General features: G+C 44.2%; 1 protein-coding gene across 3 annotated transcripts; it reads right to left on the bottom strand.

The window, feature by feature from the left end:
• Nucleotides 1-401: 401 nt before the first annotated feature.
• On the bottom strand, nt 402-10,167 carry PRELID3B (PRELI domain containing 3B). Of its 3 annotated transcripts, XR_003037701.2 has the most exons (8): nt 10,079-10,167; nt 9,688-9,756; nt 5,890-6,058; nt 4,685-4,774; nt 4,063-4,133; nt 3,848-3,950; nt 2,928-3,055; nt 2,241-2,357 (listed from the first exon to the last, which is right to left on the bottom strand). XR_003037701.2 is itself a non-coding variant. In XM_025000821.2 (7 exons), the coding sequence occupies exons 1-7, from the start codon at nt 10,108-10,110 to the stop codon at nt 2,238-2,240; spliced, it is 654 nt and encodes a 217-aa protein (XP_024856589.1). In that variant the 5' UTR covers nt 10,111-10,167; the 3' UTR covers nt 402-2,237.
• Nucleotides 10,168-18,030: the final 7,863 nt, after the last annotated feature.

Below are 18,030 nucleotides of genomic sequence, written 5' to 3'. Positions count from 1 at the left end.
CCGCCTGGCTCCGGTAGCGCGGGACTTTGAACCGCGTCGAGGCCCGTGTTCTGGGCGCGCCACCCCTTTCCCGCCCCGAGACCCGACGGCCGGGTCCGGACCTTGACGACGCGCCAGCACTACCGTCCCGAGTTAACAGTTAACCATGGCAAGCCGACCCTCGACAGTTTTGGGGTTTCAGGCTAGCCCAGGGTGGGTAACCAGACCAGGCAGCAGAGCCCGGCCAGGGGAGCAGACCGGACATCGGAGGAAGGGAGGGCCGAGGCGCTGCGCATCCAACCTAGAATCTAGATCTTGGGCGCTGAGCCGGCTCCAGCACGTGGCATTAGGCGAATTCTTACAAGGATAAAACACTTTTACTCCTTGCAGTTATTAGAAAGAAATTATAATCAGGAAAAACATCATAGTTAAAAGGAAGTTTTTATTAACAGGAAGTTTTTAAATTAAGATCCACCTTTAATATTAAAAAATATGCTACATAGTCTGAGAGCCTTAATTCTAACCCATGAAAACCAGTATTTCAGTCCTCTCAAATGCTTAACAGGTAAAAGCCATTAACTACCAGCTACTTTACTAAAAGTAACTACACTGGAAAATGAAAATTTATAGATTATTAGAATAAAAAAGTCAGGATAACATTGTTTAGAAATCTTTTTATCATTAGGCTATTCTGACACTTTCCAGAACAAGTATCATTTCCAGAAATTATACAGGGTAATTTATTAAATATCAATATTTAGCAATGTTTTGTTTAGTTGAAATGCTATTCTAATTGTAAAAAATGTTATAAAAATAATAAAAAACCTTATTGGCTTTAATGTGCTTTTACAAATGTCCTAAGAAGCCTCAAGCTAAACAGTATTTTAAGTAGAAAAACACTGATTTTTAAATCGGTATATGATTTTTGTGGTTTATATACCTATATTAACTGGTTTCTTTTGTAGGAAAACTGACTAGAAGTTTATACATTAAGTACTGTGAAATAAAGGCAAGAGCTCATCACCTTTTAATAAGAGTACTCTGTATGCAACAATTCCAAGGATCATAGATATTCTTACTTAGTGGTTGATAATTAATTGCCTGTTACAAAATACACATATTGGACTGTTCATCCAAAGCAAGGATTTCCTATAAATAGCTGCAAAACAGCTCACAGGGTGCTTTAGGCCAATGTCTTTTTTTCCCACCCTATTATTTTTTTCTTCTCCACCACCCCCATCCCCCGCAGTGACACAGTGTTATTAAAAACATTAAGTCCCTGGGATTTATGCTTCAGATCAAGACATCATTTGAGTAATTTCAAATGATGTACAGCTCTTCATGTAACAAAGATGTTTTGTGGTCATAATTACTTCACAAAGTAATTATATTCAAATAACCTGACATATCATGCTTTAGCAATTACAGAACCGTGATTTTGACACACGGCAATTTAAGTTAAGCAAATGTGAAATGCTAAAAGATGTGAACAGCTGTTCTGTTTAAGAGTGCTGCAAAATTCTGGTAATGACTTTATTTCTTCAGTTAACATAACCAGCCCACGATACAGCATACTAAATCATAAAGTACAAATCCAAGGAAGGTAATACCTTTACTAAGTTACAAAACTTTGGCAAATCAGTACAGTACCCTTTATAACACAATAAAATGTACTTTTGTTGGAGTCATTTATTACTTTCGTGATAATTTTTACTCCAAAAAATGTTGAGTATGAAATTAAAGCATTGTGATTTTTAATGGTGGTTTATAGCAAATTATTTCATACAATTAATGTCTTTTTAAAACGATAGTTCCTCCTTTAACAGTGAGTTCCCTCATGGAAGCTCTCCAAGTTTACTGCAGCAGGGCAGTCTTGCGTACGCAGAAGGGGCTCTGCTTGGTTCTGGGGTTGGTCCAAAGCCAGGTAAGAGTTCCAATGCATGAAAAGCTTTAAAATTCTACCTTAAGGAGGTTTCCTCAGCCAATACCAATTTCCAAGCATACTTTTCAAAAAGCTTAAAATTTTGCATAAATACTGGAATCCTCAAAATCAGTCATTTCAGACAATACTAATTTCAGCTGATCCCTTTTATTTAGAAACCCTGCACCTCTGTTTGATCAAGTCACATAGCTTTTCTTCAGCTTATTTAAAAAAAAAATTCTACCTAAAATAGAGTTGTATTTTTTAAATAACAAATAAATATACTGCCAGCTTGTAGAGACCTGGGGAACTGGGTGCCATCTATCAACTTCCATTATCATTTCTCCACAAATGCTGCTGCCGCCATTGGTGTCCGTATGCTTCCTCTTGCTGAAGCTGTCAGTTCCTCAATTTCAGCATTTAATTTATGTATTACCCACTCCATTGCTTCTCGGCCCTTAAAAAAAAAAATCCAGTATGTTTACTAATAACCAAGTGAGGGCAAAGGCATGCATGAATAGCACATCAGGAAGTCACAATGGGTGGAACAAGCGTAACTAAACCTCACTAGGACAGTTTTTCTCTTTGTATTTTCTTCTTTAACGTTATTTACCAAATATCAAATGCTTTGAGAAACTGGCTTGATCTAAAACTGGTTTTTGTTTGCAAAAGATGTTCTAAAAAGAATCTACAATTAAATGATAGTCATGTTTTACTTTATGATTAGAATGGTCCCCCTTCTGATGGTGAGGTCAAACTCCATTTCTCTTTTTATGTCCATATTTTATACCAAAATGCTGTCCGAGGCTCTGGTCTAACTTGCTCTCCAACCCCTCTCTCGTGGGACTCTGTGTACTTCCCTGAGGGACAGAATGAGGAGCACTGACTGCTTCTGGCCTTGGGGCCTTTGCATGTGCAGCTGATCCACCTGGACCACTCCCTAGCAGACCCCTCACGGCCTACCCACCCCTCGCTCAGAACTCAGCAGCAACACCACTTACTCAGCACTCATGAAGCACTCTCGTACCTTTCTGTACTTTTCCTTTCCTAATGCCGTGTTGTATGATTAATGTCGCCTTCCTCTTAGTTCCACGAGGGCAGGCACCACGTTTGTTTTGCTCCCCGCTGTCTCCCCAGTCTAGCCTAGCACTCTGCCTGACATAGAGAAGGCATCTATGAATATCTTTTGACTGCTGAATGATATTACATGTTATAAAACAGTGCATTAGGCATCTCTTTCTCTAAACTTACTTTATTTTAAATCATACATTTTCAATGGGGCAAAAATTAGTTGGGGGGTAGTAGGGAAAAATCTCATTCTTTTAATATATAAAGCACAGACGCAGACCCATATATCTCTGAATCTGTAGACATAATGTTTGGCATTAAATAATTTCTCAGGGTGGGGATAGTTAGGAGAAAATATCTACAGTGGATCTGGGGGTGAAGGGAGATGATAATGAGAAACAGGCTGAGAATCTATGCTTTCAACAGTGACACACATCTTCACCTTCCCCTGCCCCCAAATGCTGGGCCCCCAGCCACAGATTCCCCATGATACCTCATTTACTCTTCATACCCAACCCTGTAAGGTGGGTAATTAATCTTCACTTCACAGATAGGAAACTGAGGTAGAGAATGGCTCACTTAGTTAACTGCCCAAGATGAAAAGCTGGTCCGAGTTACAGGTGGAAATTACAGGTGGAATGTGAACTCAGACACACTAGACCCAGTAACAGCCCACATGGCATCATGTTGCAGTGGCTCAGACAGCTCACAAGGACAGCTCTTCTAAGAAATGACCCAGGAAGAAGAGCAAGCGGGAGGGACTTCCCAGGTGACCCAGCGGTTAAGACTCTGTGCTTCCACTGCAGGGGACCTGGGGAACTAAGATCCCACAAGCCTGCACCCCACCCCCCCACGTTAAGTGAGAGCAGCCTTACTTACTTTATTAGCATTTGATGATATCGTACTTGCCATCAGCCCTTCAAGGTAACTGCCAAGACTGACTCCTTTCACAGTAATTATGGCTTCTTGAGTCAAAATAGTTCTAGAACAAAACACATTCGCACAGCTTCAGGATGACCTAATTTTCATTTTTCATACTTAAGAAAAATAAAAATATATTGTAAAATAAGCTTGTTAAAATACTTTTCACTTACTTTTCTGGGTCTTGAGGATGTGGTTTGTATATAAGTCTCTCATCTACTGAAACCATATTTGTAAATGAAATCTACAGAATTAAAAAAAGTCAAATAATGTCGGGAATCAAGATTAAAAACATTTCCTAAATTAACTCACAAATCAAAATCTTGCTGGGTAAATATGCAAAATAGCATATAAACCACTTTGATATTACTATGTAAATAGAACTTTTCAATATTCATTGCTTACTTTTTATTAAAAAAGTAATAAATTTGACAAAAGCACCATAATAGTAATAATATACAGTGATTCCAAATTCATTTTATTGAATGCTATCTCCTAGAAGTAACAGGCAGGCTCATTAGAGCACTGAGCCTGCAAACAGGCAGAGACGGTCCAGCATCTGAGTAGGAATTTCTTAGACCAGGCTGAAGAGTGTACGTCCACTTGTGTATCAACTACAAGAGGGAACGGAGGAGGGAGTGGCAACCCACTCCAGTATTCTTGCCTGGAGAATCCCATGGACAGAGGAGCCGGCAGGCTACGGTCCATGGGGTCACAAGAGTTGGACACGACTTAGTGACTAAACCACCACCACCACCACAAAAGAAGAAAAAACTAAGCCAGGTAGTTACTTACATTTGTAGATTTAAGTTCCATTGTTTTCTCTACAGGATCCACTACAGAATGTTCTTGCACATATGTTTTGGTTCTTGCCGCACCAATAATCTAAGTAAAACATTTGGAATTAGTGATCAGAGGAGGATTTCTTAACTAGTGTTATCAATGTTTTATTTGTAGGTAAAGATGTGTTAGTATTTTGAACCAAAAATGTGTTTTCATAAAAAACACAAGGAATGAGACAAAGATCAGAAAGGAGGACCACTTAAGGGAGAAGATGAGACTCCTAGACACAAAAACCTTCCGCAGAGACAATTTAGCCACCAGCCAGCTGAAAACGTATGCAGGACAAGGCAGGATGCGGAAACTGCCAAGGTTGCCGTGGAGCGGTGAGCCTGACATTCGGGAAACATAGATGGAGAGAAAGGAGAGCTTCAGAGTGTCTGTCAGGGCTTCCCTGGTGCAGTCCAAGGGGGAGGATGCGGTGGCTCTGCTCTCCAGGCAGAAGACCAGCCACTTCACAATGAAGGTAACACAGCACATGCAGGGGCACTCTCACGCTGACCCCAAGCCCATCCCAACCCTGCTCACTTCTTTGTCCTCATCATCTAGTGCAGCAGTTAGAACAAAGGAAGCAGTTAGCACATTCCTGGTGAAAAACATGTACTTCCGTTTTCTGCATGGGCCCACCTTCTATGAAGAGGGTTTCTACAGATAACTTGGTCCACTTATACTAGGATTCTCTCCCATCATGATAGACTGGATCCCTAAAACCTGCTCCCTTGAAAGAGCACAGAATTACATTTTCCAATGTACAGGCAGAAGCACCAGATCTTGGAACAAACATGGCCACGGCAAACTGAGATTATGCTCACTTAACGTCGCAGCACCAATGACCCCAGCAGCTGCCCACTAACCACCAGCACCAAATCCCAGCTGCCATAGCTCAAGCTGTTGGCAAGGTAGGAAAAGCAGAATAAAACTTTCAGATCACAGAGCATTAGCTGGCTTCCTTCAGAAGGTTTTATCAGGTGACTTCATGAAGACTGTAATAATATTTCTAATTCATTATACACTCATAACTCAAGTTTATTATAATACAATTTGAACTGATGCAAAAATGACATTCCAAATTGGCTCCCACCACCTATTTGAAATTATAATGTGATCTAGAAAACTTCTCTCCAGCAGTCACACTGCTTCAGGAACAAAGGCACACTTACAGACTTCACAATGGAAGGCAGTCCCCACTCTGTGCTGAGAAGTCTATGGCTGTGCAACTTTCCAGAGGGATCTATGTGTCTGTCCAGTACATCAACTCCAACCACACTCGGATTCATAGGATTTGGGTATTTCTGCATTGCAGCTGTTGTAACGGTTTCCCATGGATGGCTGCAGACACGAATCAAAAATCAAACCTTTAACAACATGCATATAAATTAAACCATTTATATAACTCATCAAATTATTCTTTACACTTAAAGTTTACTTAATTTACCTAGGGAAGATTATTTTCTGAAATGCTGACTGGAAGATGATTTCAGGGGACTCAGTCTACATTATGGACGTGTACAGATTTCAGTCTTTTTTTCAGTACACAGGCTATGTGTCACAGCTGATGCCTGCAAGGTTAAAATAACCTATAGAACACTCCAGTAGTTTCCTGAGTCATATTTTCCACTCACCAGTATCCTCTCACACATAAATTTTGTTTCTAAGAATCACTGATTCATATTAAACATGTACTTGCCTCTAATAATGTAATAAATAATTGTGACCCCTCCAGCCAATCTTTTTATTCTTTACTTTCCTCCAAGGAGTGGTTCTGACATCTGTTTTGAAAAGGTCACTCAATATACTGTTTTTTTTTTTTTTTAAGATACTCCTAATGTGCCATTTTGGAGAAGGCAATGGCACCCCACTCCAGTACTCTTGCCTGGAAATCCCATGGATGGAGGAGCCTGTTGGGCTACAGTCCATGGGGTCGTTAAGAGTCGGACACGACTGAGCGACTTCACTTTCACTTTTCACTTTCATGCATTGGAGAAAGAACTGGCAACCCACTCCAGTGTTCTTGCCTGGAGAATCCCAGGGACGGGGGAGCCTGGTGGGCTGCTGTCTATGGGGTTGCACAGAGTCGGACACGACTGAAGCAACTTAGCAGCAGCAGCAGCAATGTGCCATTTTCTAATAGTCTCTCTTCATCAGCCTTTGCTTATGAAGGATTAAGATGGCAACAGCATCATGGAACTTGCAGCATCTTTATATTACTGGAAAAACACGTGTACTTGGGTGATTTACAACATAATGTGCATTTGTTCTCTTCACAGTTTACCTGAACAATATACTTATACAAAAGATACCCCTTTCAAGTGAGCCTCTGACTAATTACAATGAGCATTAAAAGTGACTGATTCTACATCTTCACTGAAAGAAAGACAAGATCTGGAGATGGTGTTTCAAACTTCACTTACTGATAAACGACAGAGCACGGCTTTTTATTTTTCTAAAAGCAAAACAAGTAGGTACTAATCTATTTTAACTTTTCAGAGAACTAAGCCTAATAACTTCTTGTGGACAGAAGAAAAATCTCAACCCCACTCGCTTCGCAAAACCCTGGACAACCAAAACCTTTTTTTTTTTTTAATTTACTTTTAATTGAAGGATAATTGCTTTACAATATTGTGCTGGTTTCTGCCATACATCAGCCATAGGTATACCTGCAGATATATGAGAGAGGAGAGACCTGCTCCTCTCTCTTGAACCTCCCTCCCATTCCGCCATTACTCTTAAAGCTTTCATTTTTGCTATACTATTCAGAAATGAATCCCATTGTATTTTTAATCTCAAGCCTTATTCAGCATTAAGTGCAGGTATACAAGCGAATCTATTTCACAAATCTAAACAATCCCCACAAAAAGAAGTGATAGGGGACAAGCACTCTGACTGTTACCAAGGCAACTAACTAAAATGAGAATCAGATGAGTGAGCCCATCCCTGTCTCCATCTAGTCAGAGACTCTGGATAGCTGGCTTCCTGGAACTTATTCTCTTCCTCACCTCCTCTAAAAAAAATTAGCAATTGCAAGGTTTCAGGATGGTTGTATGTTATTTGTAATTCAGTACTTCTCTCCTCTCTGGGCCAACCTGAAAACACTGATGTTGACTTAGCTTTATAAAACACGTCTAGCTCAAAAATCACAAAGGATATATATGACAATAAACAATCTTCCAGAAATTCATTTTAACTGAATTAATGTAATCATGTGAAAAGACTTCACACTGCAAGACATTCAAAGATTGTGCCAAAGGGCAGTCAATAAGTGGAACTGGTGCTGGCCTGGTGAACTGTCCAATTGTTTCACCTATAAAATGTGGGAACACTGTTCACTGAGGCAGCAATGATGTCTTGATTATTTACCAAAGTGGAATCGATCCAAAGAACAGCGCCTGGTGCCTAGTGGGCTTTCATATTTGGTGTAAGAATCAATGAATGACTTCAACTAGATACCAACTACATGCTAGGCCTCAGAAGGAAGTCTGGCAACTCAAAGATGGGAAAGACACAGAAAGTCATCTAAGATGACTTAGATGTTGGTTAGTAACATCCTTAAGATGGGAAACATAGGAAAAGTGTAAAATTTGAGAGCGGAGATAAACAACTTCATTTTCAGGATGCTGAGTTTGAAAAGCCCGCAGAACACTGGAGCAGAGACACGCTGCTGAATTTGAAGGTCAAGAGAGGCTGGAGCCCTAGGTACAGATTTGGCTGCTGGAAATGTGTATGTATCAGCTGGGACCTTGATCAAGAAGTCAGATTATCTGGGGAGAATCAGGGCTTCTCCCGGAACATACAGAGCATTTATGTGAGTATGTCTATGTTCTGGGAGCAGAGTCTCAGAGCCTTCATCAAATTTCAGAGAAGTCTGCAACAAGAGAAAAATTAAGAATCTCTGATGAAATGCAAGAAGGCCAATAGCAGAATTTCACTGAGCATTTACACTGAAGGGGAAAAAGAGAGGGAAACATTAAAGAAAAGGGCAGAATGAGTGAAGAGGAGGGGTGGGGAACAACCTAGGGAGAAGAGTGTTAAGGAAGAAAGTTATAAGACACAGTGGAAAGAACTTAAGCATTTAAACCCAGAAGAAAACTGCAAAGAAGAAACCACCCATGATCCTAATGGTTCAAACAGAGTAGAAGAATGTGACCTGGTTAAAGAATATTAAAAAGACTACAAATTTAGGGTCTCCCCCCTAAAAAATAGTAAACATTAGGGAGAAAAGAAACTTTCCCTCTGATTCTAACATTCTCTGCTTTCTAGGATCCAGCGAACTCCTGCATGTGTCTGATTTGATAAGAATGTAAACAGTCTACAACATGTTTTAACACTGCCTTCAGAAAAGTCGTTTTGTTTTTAAACCAAATGGTTACACTAAAACATACTACCAAAGCTATAAAAATTAAAACAGTGTGGCAACAATAGCAAGATCAGTCAAATAGGGCAGACAGCTCAGACATGGATTAAAATATAAATTACAGCAGTGTTTTAGGATGAAGGCAGCATTTCAAACCGGTGAGAGGAAAAATTATTAGTCAATAAACAGTGATGAGATAATCGATCAACAATTTGTTCAGGCAAAAACGATACAGGGGATTCAAGGCATGGTTCTTCTGCACAATGAATCATAGAAGCAGCAAATAATTTAATTCTCAACATCCAACTGGTTTAAGACCTTTTTCCTTAGTAAACATTTCCCCCTAACCAGGAGATGTTAATAAACATGGCCTCAGAGACATCTCAGTGCTGTCAGGCCCTGAAAACACCGTCATCTTCCATGTCTCAGACGACGGAAATGGGTAACCCAAGGTCACACAGCTTGTCAGAGTCAGGGCTGTACCTTGGACTCCAATTCCAAGGCCATAAATTGCAATTCTTCAAGGCACGAAGCTGCTGGAAAAAGTTCCACTTCCTGGTCGCCTGAGCTCACCCTAAATTCACATTCCGAGGTTAAGAAACTCTACCTGAAGGTGGCGGAGCGACCAGAATCTCGACAGTCCACGCCTTTCTCCAGGATCCTCGGGCCTACGGGGCTGTCAAGGACCTCGTGTTCGGCGCCGCCCCTGCCACCCGAGGGGGCGTCCCCCAGAGGAAGGCCGCAAGGGCCCCATCCCCAGTCCCCTCCCGTCCGGCCGTGTCCCCTGGGAGCCCATTTCTGGGGTGTCCCCAGGGTCGTGACCTTGGACCCCACGCCCCGGGCTCCGAGGCGCTCGGGCCCAGCTCCCCACACTAGGCCCGACGCCCAGAAGCTTCCTGAAGTGCGCCGGAGCCTCGCCGCGACTCCGGGCCCAACCTACCCTCCTACCCCCAGTTGCCCCGTGACCCCCGCCGACCTGCTCCTACCCCCAAACTTACTCAAAGACGTGCTCCGAAGTCCAGATCTTCATGGTGTCGGCGGCCAGCACGGTGTCCGGGCGGCGTTAGGGCACAAATGAGGCAAAGAGGCCACTCTTGCCCCCGCCCCGCCCCTCAGCCGCCCAGCCGGCCATCCAGTGCGCACGCGCCGTCGGGCCCGACGCGAGGGACGTCCCGACGCGCTGCCCCACGCCCTATCCCGGCCCGGGTTTTGCCCCAGCCTTGCGCGCGGCGCAACGGAGCCCCGCCCCTTAGCGCCTGTCGCACCGCGCCGGCGCAGTTCGAGGGCCGCGCTCGGGGCCGCAGGCGCGGGCGTTGTACTGCGCAGGCGCGGCACAGGGCTTACGGCCCGCCCCCTCGAGGGCGTAGGCAGGAGCGCTGTCGTCAGGGCAGAGTTGGGCCCGGCCCAGCCGGTTCTTCGGCTCACAGGCAGGTCGCCTCACCTCTTCCCATCCCAGCCCGTGCTTGCCTGGGGTTCTGAGGCCTGTTGACTGGTTCAGTCCGGCCGCTTACGCCGACTGCGCCTGTGTGTTTGAGCAAATGTTCATGGTCACATATTAAGAGCTTCCTCCTATCTCCTATCCCATTTCACCTGCCTTCCGGAGATTTTGCCCCTGGGCGGGGAGCAGATACGCAAGGTAGACCCGGAGACGCTAACATCAGGCAGCACATTTAGTGTCCAGTGGAAGGAGGGTGTTAGGTTAGGAGATTAGGAAGCTCGAGTGCTCATGGAAGAGATGGAAAGCCTCCTGGCCCTGGCTTAAAGGATGGATCTCAGCTCAAGTGTCATCCCATTCCCCCGCCCAGAGAGCCCTTATACTTCATCGCCCTCCATCAGCTTGGCAGTTCCTCTAGCCTTAGATCCTCTGTTACATAGCCTGTTGTATTTTTCTTAGCACTTCTCACTCTTTGAGATCATCGTTTGTTTAACTTCCACGCAAACATAAGCCCTTGAGGGCAAGGATCTTGCCTGTCTTGCTCAATAATGATTCTTGGTAAAGACTCAATGGTTATCTATTAAAAAATGAAAATTCTTCGTGGAATGAATGAATTACTGGAATCGTCTAGTTTACCTGTTTGGCTTCCACTAGACTGTGAGCTCCTAATGGGGAGGGCCTTGCCAGACTTGTCCAGCAATCCCACTGCACTTACATAATCATTGTTGTATAAATGATTGAGTAAGATGTGAGCTGGTGGGAAGGAATGCCATGCGGTTTCATCCATAGAGGAGCCTCCTTCAGTGGCTTGTCCTTTCTTCCTGGTCCCCACCACACTCCACAACCTGTACCCCTTAATAGAACAATTTGCCGTTTTAAATGATGGCTCTGTAGGAAATTTTTTACATCTAGTTTCTTAGAAGCTAGAAACACTGCCTCATTCTTGTTCTTAGCTCATTCGATTGCTGAAAACAAAAGTCAGGTTAATTTAGGAGTGAGGATAATTTTTTAAAATAGCCGAGGTCCTTTATATAAAGAAACAGAAAAATTACATTAGACAGGAAGGAAATAATATGGTTGGGTAGTTGCTAAGTGTAATTTGTGGTACCCAGGACTTTAAAAACAAAACCTACAGTACTTAGAGGGAAGTCTTGGTGAGGTAACACTTTATTGGCTGCTCAGAGTGCCTCAGCCTCCATTAAGATGCAAAGTTAATGTCGCTGGGTGTTTAAAATACTGGTTTGGGACCCATCAGCACAGAACAGTCTGTCTCTGCTATTCCTGGAGATCCCTGAAGCTGTTCACCATCCAGGATCCCTATTCTGTTTATTTTAGAGAAGGTTATTCTACCCCTTGAGTCGTGAAAATTAAATGATGCCTACCCTCCTATCCCTCTATCAGTCTATCGATTTTACTCACTAAAGCTGGAGTGATGGGGGTGGGAGTGCGAAAGGAAGACTAGAAGTCTAGGTCCAAGTGTCTCTTCTGTGTGGAAGTAACACTGCCTTGGACTTGGACTTGGAGAGCTGGACCTTTACATAGGTTATCTGCTGGAGACTCGCTCAGAAACACACAGAGGAAACCGACTCAATGGACATGATGAATTTGACCCAACTCTGGGAGACAGTGGACAGAGGAGCCTGGTGTGCTGCAGTCCATGGGGTCGCAAAGAGTTGGACACGTCACGATGACTGAACAACAAGAAAGCCTTGTGTCACTTACCGTGCCTCTCACAGAAACAGGGAAGTCATTAGTAGGTCATTAATTTGACTGGAGGTTCGGTAGGTGACTTGCTCTTATGGCACTTAATTACTGGAGTGACAATGCCCAGAGCCTCGTGCCCTTCCCTGTGCCCGGGGTGGGGTGGTGGATTCCTTCCAACCAGAAGCTTCACACCTGGCTGAGCCAAAACACAAGTCAGAAAATAGCTAGAAGATCAACAACAAGGTGCTTTAGTATAGCACAGGAACTATAGTCAACCTCTTATAATAAACTATAATGGAAAAAAAATCTGAAAAAGAATATAGGTACAGCTGAATCCCTGCTGTATGCCAGAAACTAACACAACATTGTAAATCAGTTATATTTCAATAATTTTTTTAAAAAGTAGAGGGCATTTAAAGCGGGGGTGCAGGGCTTAGGTGTTCAGAACAGTGGCCCGTGGTTGTGAAGATAGCTCTTCTTGTGAGATGGTGGGTGGAGCCTTGTCATCCTGGGCTCAGATCAGGGGCTGGGAAGTGAGGCAGCCGGCAGCCAGCCCCGGTGGCAGCAGAGCCCTCTTCGTTCTTTTGTAGGTAGGGCTCAGAGACAGACCTCGCAGGAAAAGTGGGTGGAGTCACGTGCCTCAACTTCAGCTGGGCACCAGCGCCTTTTATTCCCAGACTTCAGTCATTCTCATGCCATCTTCACAACGTGCCCTGTCTTTGTACCATCTGTTCCATTATTAAGTTTCTTATACCAGCATTCTTACAAATACACTTTAAATGAAACTTTATGTAACTACCATCACTAGAAAATTGTTTTCTTTTTTCTCCTGGTTTTCACGTAACACATAACTATTAAAGCCAAACAGTAAGTCTGTGGGCTCCCCACCATCTTTCACAGAGTCCAGGAGTGGGTGTGTCTCACATTGGGGTCAGTTTCCAAGCTGCTTTTTTATAAAAGATTTTTTTTTTGATGTGGACCTTGTTACAACATTGTTTCTGTTTTACATATTAGTTGTATGGCCCAGAGGCACATGGGATCTTAGCTCCCCAACCAGTGATCAAACCTACACCCCCTGTGCTGGATGGCGAAGTCCCCACTACTGGAAGGCAGGGAAGTCCCCCTAACTTCTTAACTGCTTTTCAACTCTCACCCGTTCTCTTCAAACTCCAAACTCACCTTGACCTCTGACCCTCTCAGCCGTGATGTCTGTCTCTGAATTTACTGAGAGCTTCTTCAACTTGTGTCCCCTCCTCTTGAAAATGTCTTGTCATCTCATTGCATACGTGCTGTGCTAAGTCCCTTCAGTCGTGTCTGACTCTTTGTGACGCATGGACTGTAGCCTGCCAGGCTCCTCTGGTTATGGCATTTTCCAGGCAAGAGTACTGGATTGGATTGCCATGCCTTCCTCCAGGGGATCTTCCTGACCCAGAGACTGAACCTGCGTCTCTATGTATCTCCTGCATTGGCAGGCAGGTTCTTTAGCACTAGCGCCATGATAATCTCATTAATACTCTTAATTTCTCTGCATTCAGACATTTTCTTCCCAACCTTTTGCCTGTGCTCCTTTCATTTTTTTATTCAATGAATAACCACAGGTCACCTATTCTAGGTCCTCCCCACACTCATGGAGCTGATGCTACAGCAGCGGTTCATGGTCAGCGGTGATTTTCTCCAGGAGACACGTAACAATGTCTGGAGACCTTTTTGGTTGTTACAGTGAGGGAGGGGGGTGCTCCTGGCATCTGGGATGCTGCTAACACCCTGCAGGACACAGGACAGAGACAGCACCACCCTCCCCAAGTCTAAAAAGTGCCAGTGTAAGTGTCAGTAGTGTCCTGCTGAGCTGCGTCTAACAGACTCTTAGTCTACTTCCTTGGACTCCATCCATCTGTGTCCTTCCAGCCGCCAGGTCGCTTGAGCCCCATAGCGATTACTAGCTGTCCCTCAATAGGCCACACAGGCCACACCCTTGAACTATGTACTCAGTGTTCTCTGCCCAGAAAGCACTTTCCCCTTATTTGCTTTAAAGAGTCTTGCTCCCATCTTGATGCTGCAAATGCGCCCTGTCCACACCCCGTCTGCCTCTCCTCTGCACTGCCCAATGCTTTGTTTCTTCTTCTGTGCTGTTGGCATTTAATATAGACCTTAAGATCACGGTGTGTGTGTGTGTGTGTGTGTGTGTGTCCACAACTGCAATGTAAAGTACAAGGTGGTGTATATTAGTTCAGGCTGATATAACAAAATACCAGAGGCTGCTTGGCTTATAAACCACAGAAATGTATTTCTTGCAGCTCTGGAGGCGCCATGGAAGTCTAAGATCAGGATGCCTGCAAGGTTGGGTTGCTGAGTTCTTGTTGCAGCCTCTTGGCGTATACGGGGGCAAGGGTGCTCTCTCGTGCCTCTTTTGTATCAATCTCATTCATTTGGGGACCTCCTAAAGGCTCCACCTTCTAATGTCAGCACATTGGGGTTTCAACATGAATTTTTTTTGGGGGGGTGGAGGAATGGGACACAAACATTCAGACCATAGCAACCTCTGTGTTAGAGGGACGAGAGGGCCTCCTTGTCCAGCTTTTCATTTTTCAAGTCCTTACTTTAAAGTGGCCATACTGGGTAGCAAGAATCATCCAAACATGAACGTATTTGCTCCTGAGCCAAACACTTAGAAACTTAGCACCCTCTGAAAACACTAGCCTAGACTCTGTTGAGCCCAGCTGTCTTCTGCTTAGTCTCTCAGTACTTGTCCATGGCTGAAGGCACACCACTCGTGGCTGGACAGTAAAGTGGCAATTCTGAGGAAAGATGCAGGATTTTATCAGGTTTGTGCAGGTGACCCTCAAGACCTCCTCCATCACAGGTGAAACCACTGGTAGATGACTTCCTGTAGAATCAAGGCAGCTCACAACTGAGAAGAGAAAATTGATGAGAGATGGTTCCTAAAGTAAAAGTGTGTCATAAGGCAATGCTTTGAATAGCTAAGGAGTAGGAGGGACCCATGGGAAAACTAATCAAGTCTTTGAATATTTCTGCAAACATCTTCATCCCTGTAATTGGGCTGTGAAATTCAAACATATTGTGTAGCACTTTTTCCAGTTTGGTGGGGAAAATGATGACAAAAACCAGCCCTTGATTCATCTTATGTAGAAGAATTTGCACAGAGTTACAATTTTAACCTAAATCATGCATGTATGTGTCTCATACAATATATAAACATGTGTTAAATATATATGTATCACTTCATATATGCATATGTATAAATGTGCCTGTGTGTGTCTGTCTCATTTTCCAGGATGAAGTCCTAGCCACACTTTTTTGCTGTTCATTCTTTACTATGAAGCATTGGTGTTGACTGTAAGTGGACTCAGTGGGTTGACTGGATACCAGATGGATGCTGAGAATGAGGGCTTCCTTAAACCTCAAGAGCTGAGACTTCTCGGGGTCACTCAGGGAGATGGTTTAGGAGGAAAATGCAGAAGCATTCAGTAGTTTGGGTGAGAAAGAGTAGGAGCAGAGATGGAAGGAAGGGAAGGGATTTGAGGCATGTCTAGGCCATACTCTTACCTTTCCACCACCTTTACAAATGGAGAGGAATGGTCTGTGTGGCCAGGGAATAAGCGGGAGAGAAGCAACCTGCACAACAAGCCCAGGAGTTCACCATCCCATGGCCTCTGCTCCCTGGGGATTTCACTGGCCAGGAAGGAGAGGCCAGAAAGTGGGAGGGACCCAGAGGCCTGTGGGGACCCCGGAGACCACCTGCTTGACTCTACAAAGGGCATTTCCTCATCTCAGGAATCTGTCATTACTTTTCATTCAACAAGTATCTTGAGTCCAATTCAATTTTGCTCCCATTAGTAATTGCAGATTTTGGGTCCAGAGCTTCCTATCTATATGATTCTCCCTCCCCCTGGCCACCACTCTCTGTTTACCTAAGTACCTAACCAAGTTATCCCTAAGTTCCTATCGTAAGAAATGAATCCCTTCTCCTGGGAGGACTTCGACTATTCCAGTAATTCCTCATCCTGAGAAATTAAGGATAATTTCTTCAAGCTAAATCAATTTGTCTTATGAGCCATCTTCCCATAACTGGGCAGTCCATGTTGAAATTAGCTTCACTCCCTTTCTATGCTGAAAGCTTTAACTCTGAAAAGACTCCCTTACACTCACACAAAGACATATAGACCTGGCCAGAAATCCTTCCTGTGATAATAAAAATGTCACCATCATATATGTCTCTGAGATAAACAGTTGTAACAACCTTTCTTTCATGGTCATTTAATGGACTTTGGTTCCTGCGACCATATCAGGAGATGGAGAGGTGGAAGGAGGTGCCCTGACTGATTGCCAAGTGTCTGAAGACCAGAGAAGTTTCATAGCAGTGTCTACCTCCATGTAGGTAGGGTCTGTGTTATCCATTTTTCTTGTCTCTTATAAAGGACATTCTTATTTGAAGTCACCCAGACCATGACCTGCTGTTTGGTGATCATGGTCAACATGGCAAGACCATGGCCAACATAACTCAGCTCTGTGCCATCAAGAGGTGGGGGTGGGACTTTCCTGGTGGTCCAGTGGTTAAGAACCTGCCTGCCAGTACAGGGGACACAGGTTCGATCCCTGCTTCAGGAAGATCTCAAATGCTGCAGAGCAACTAAGGCCGTGCACCATAGCTACTGAGCCTGTGTGCCCTAGAGCCCAAACTCTGCAGCAAGAGAAGCCACTGCAATGAGAAACCTGAGCACTGCAACCAGAGAGTAGCCCACGCTTGCTACAACTAGAGAAAGCCTGTGAGAAGCAATGAAGATCCAGTGCAGCCAAAAATAAATAAATAAATTCTTTTAAAGAGTGGGGGGTGACAGTCTGCACTGAGATCCAACCTCTTAGTGAGAAGAGTCACTAGATTTACAAAAAAGGGGTCAGCTATACCTCAATTTAAAAAAATAAAAAGAGGACTGAGCGTTTTCTTTGCTGGCTGTCGAACTTGGCAGTCTCTTCCATTTTGCTGGAGGCAATTTAGTTCTTCCTCTTTGCTGGTGGGCTTCCCTGGTGGCTCAGACAGTAAAGAACTCCCCTGCAGTGTGGAAGACCTGGGTTCGATCTTTGGATTGGGAAGGGAATGGCGATCCACTCCAGTACCCTTGCCTAGAGAATTCCATGGACAGAGGAGCCTGGCAGGCTACAGAGTTGGATACCACTGAAGGACTAACACTTCACTTCACCTTTGCTGGAGGCATATGGACCAAGCAAGTCAGAAGCAGAGGGTCCTTGTTTAGGACTCCCTTTCCTCATCCACAGGGGACCTTGGAAACGGAATTACAAATGCAGCCACATACTGGCCCCGGGATTCAGAGAGCTTCTTTTTGTGTGGCCTATTCTCTCTTGACTTTATCTGGATGACCTTTTGGATCTAACATTTCAGTGGTTGACAGCATGAACACCGAGGGAGCAAGCAATTACTGCCACGATACTCTTCCTGAAAGAGATCCAGCTGACTACAGTTTCAAAGGATCAAGCTGGCACCTCTTTCAACCCTTTGGGGTCCAACCCATTCAGTAACGAGTGTTTGGGCAGAATTCTAGGTTGAATAAATACCTTGCCTTTCTCCAAGGCAGCTCGAGCAATCCCATACATCCTCTCATTGGTCAGTGTGACATCTTGTAAAGAAAGGAGGTAGGGACTTTTCCCTGCTTTACAGCCAGAAAAGAGTTGGCAGTGCCTTTTCCATCACACGTGCCTTCCACTGGCCAGCCTTGTCCTCTCACCGGATTGTGTTGTGGGGACCAAGGGGGCAGGGCAAGGGGGCGACTCAACACA

Source organism: Bos taurus, chromosome 13 (genome assembly GCF_002263795.3).
Source record: "Bos taurus isolate L1 Dominette 01449 registration number 42190680 breed Hereford chromosome 13, ARS-UCD2.0, whole genome shotgun sequence".
Lineage (NCBI taxonomy): Eukaryota > Metazoa > Chordata > Mammalia > Artiodactyla > Bovidae > Bos > Bos taurus.
The sequence above is the reverse complement of the archived record's forward strand: the minus strand, read 5'-3'. Positions and strand labels throughout refer to the sequence as shown.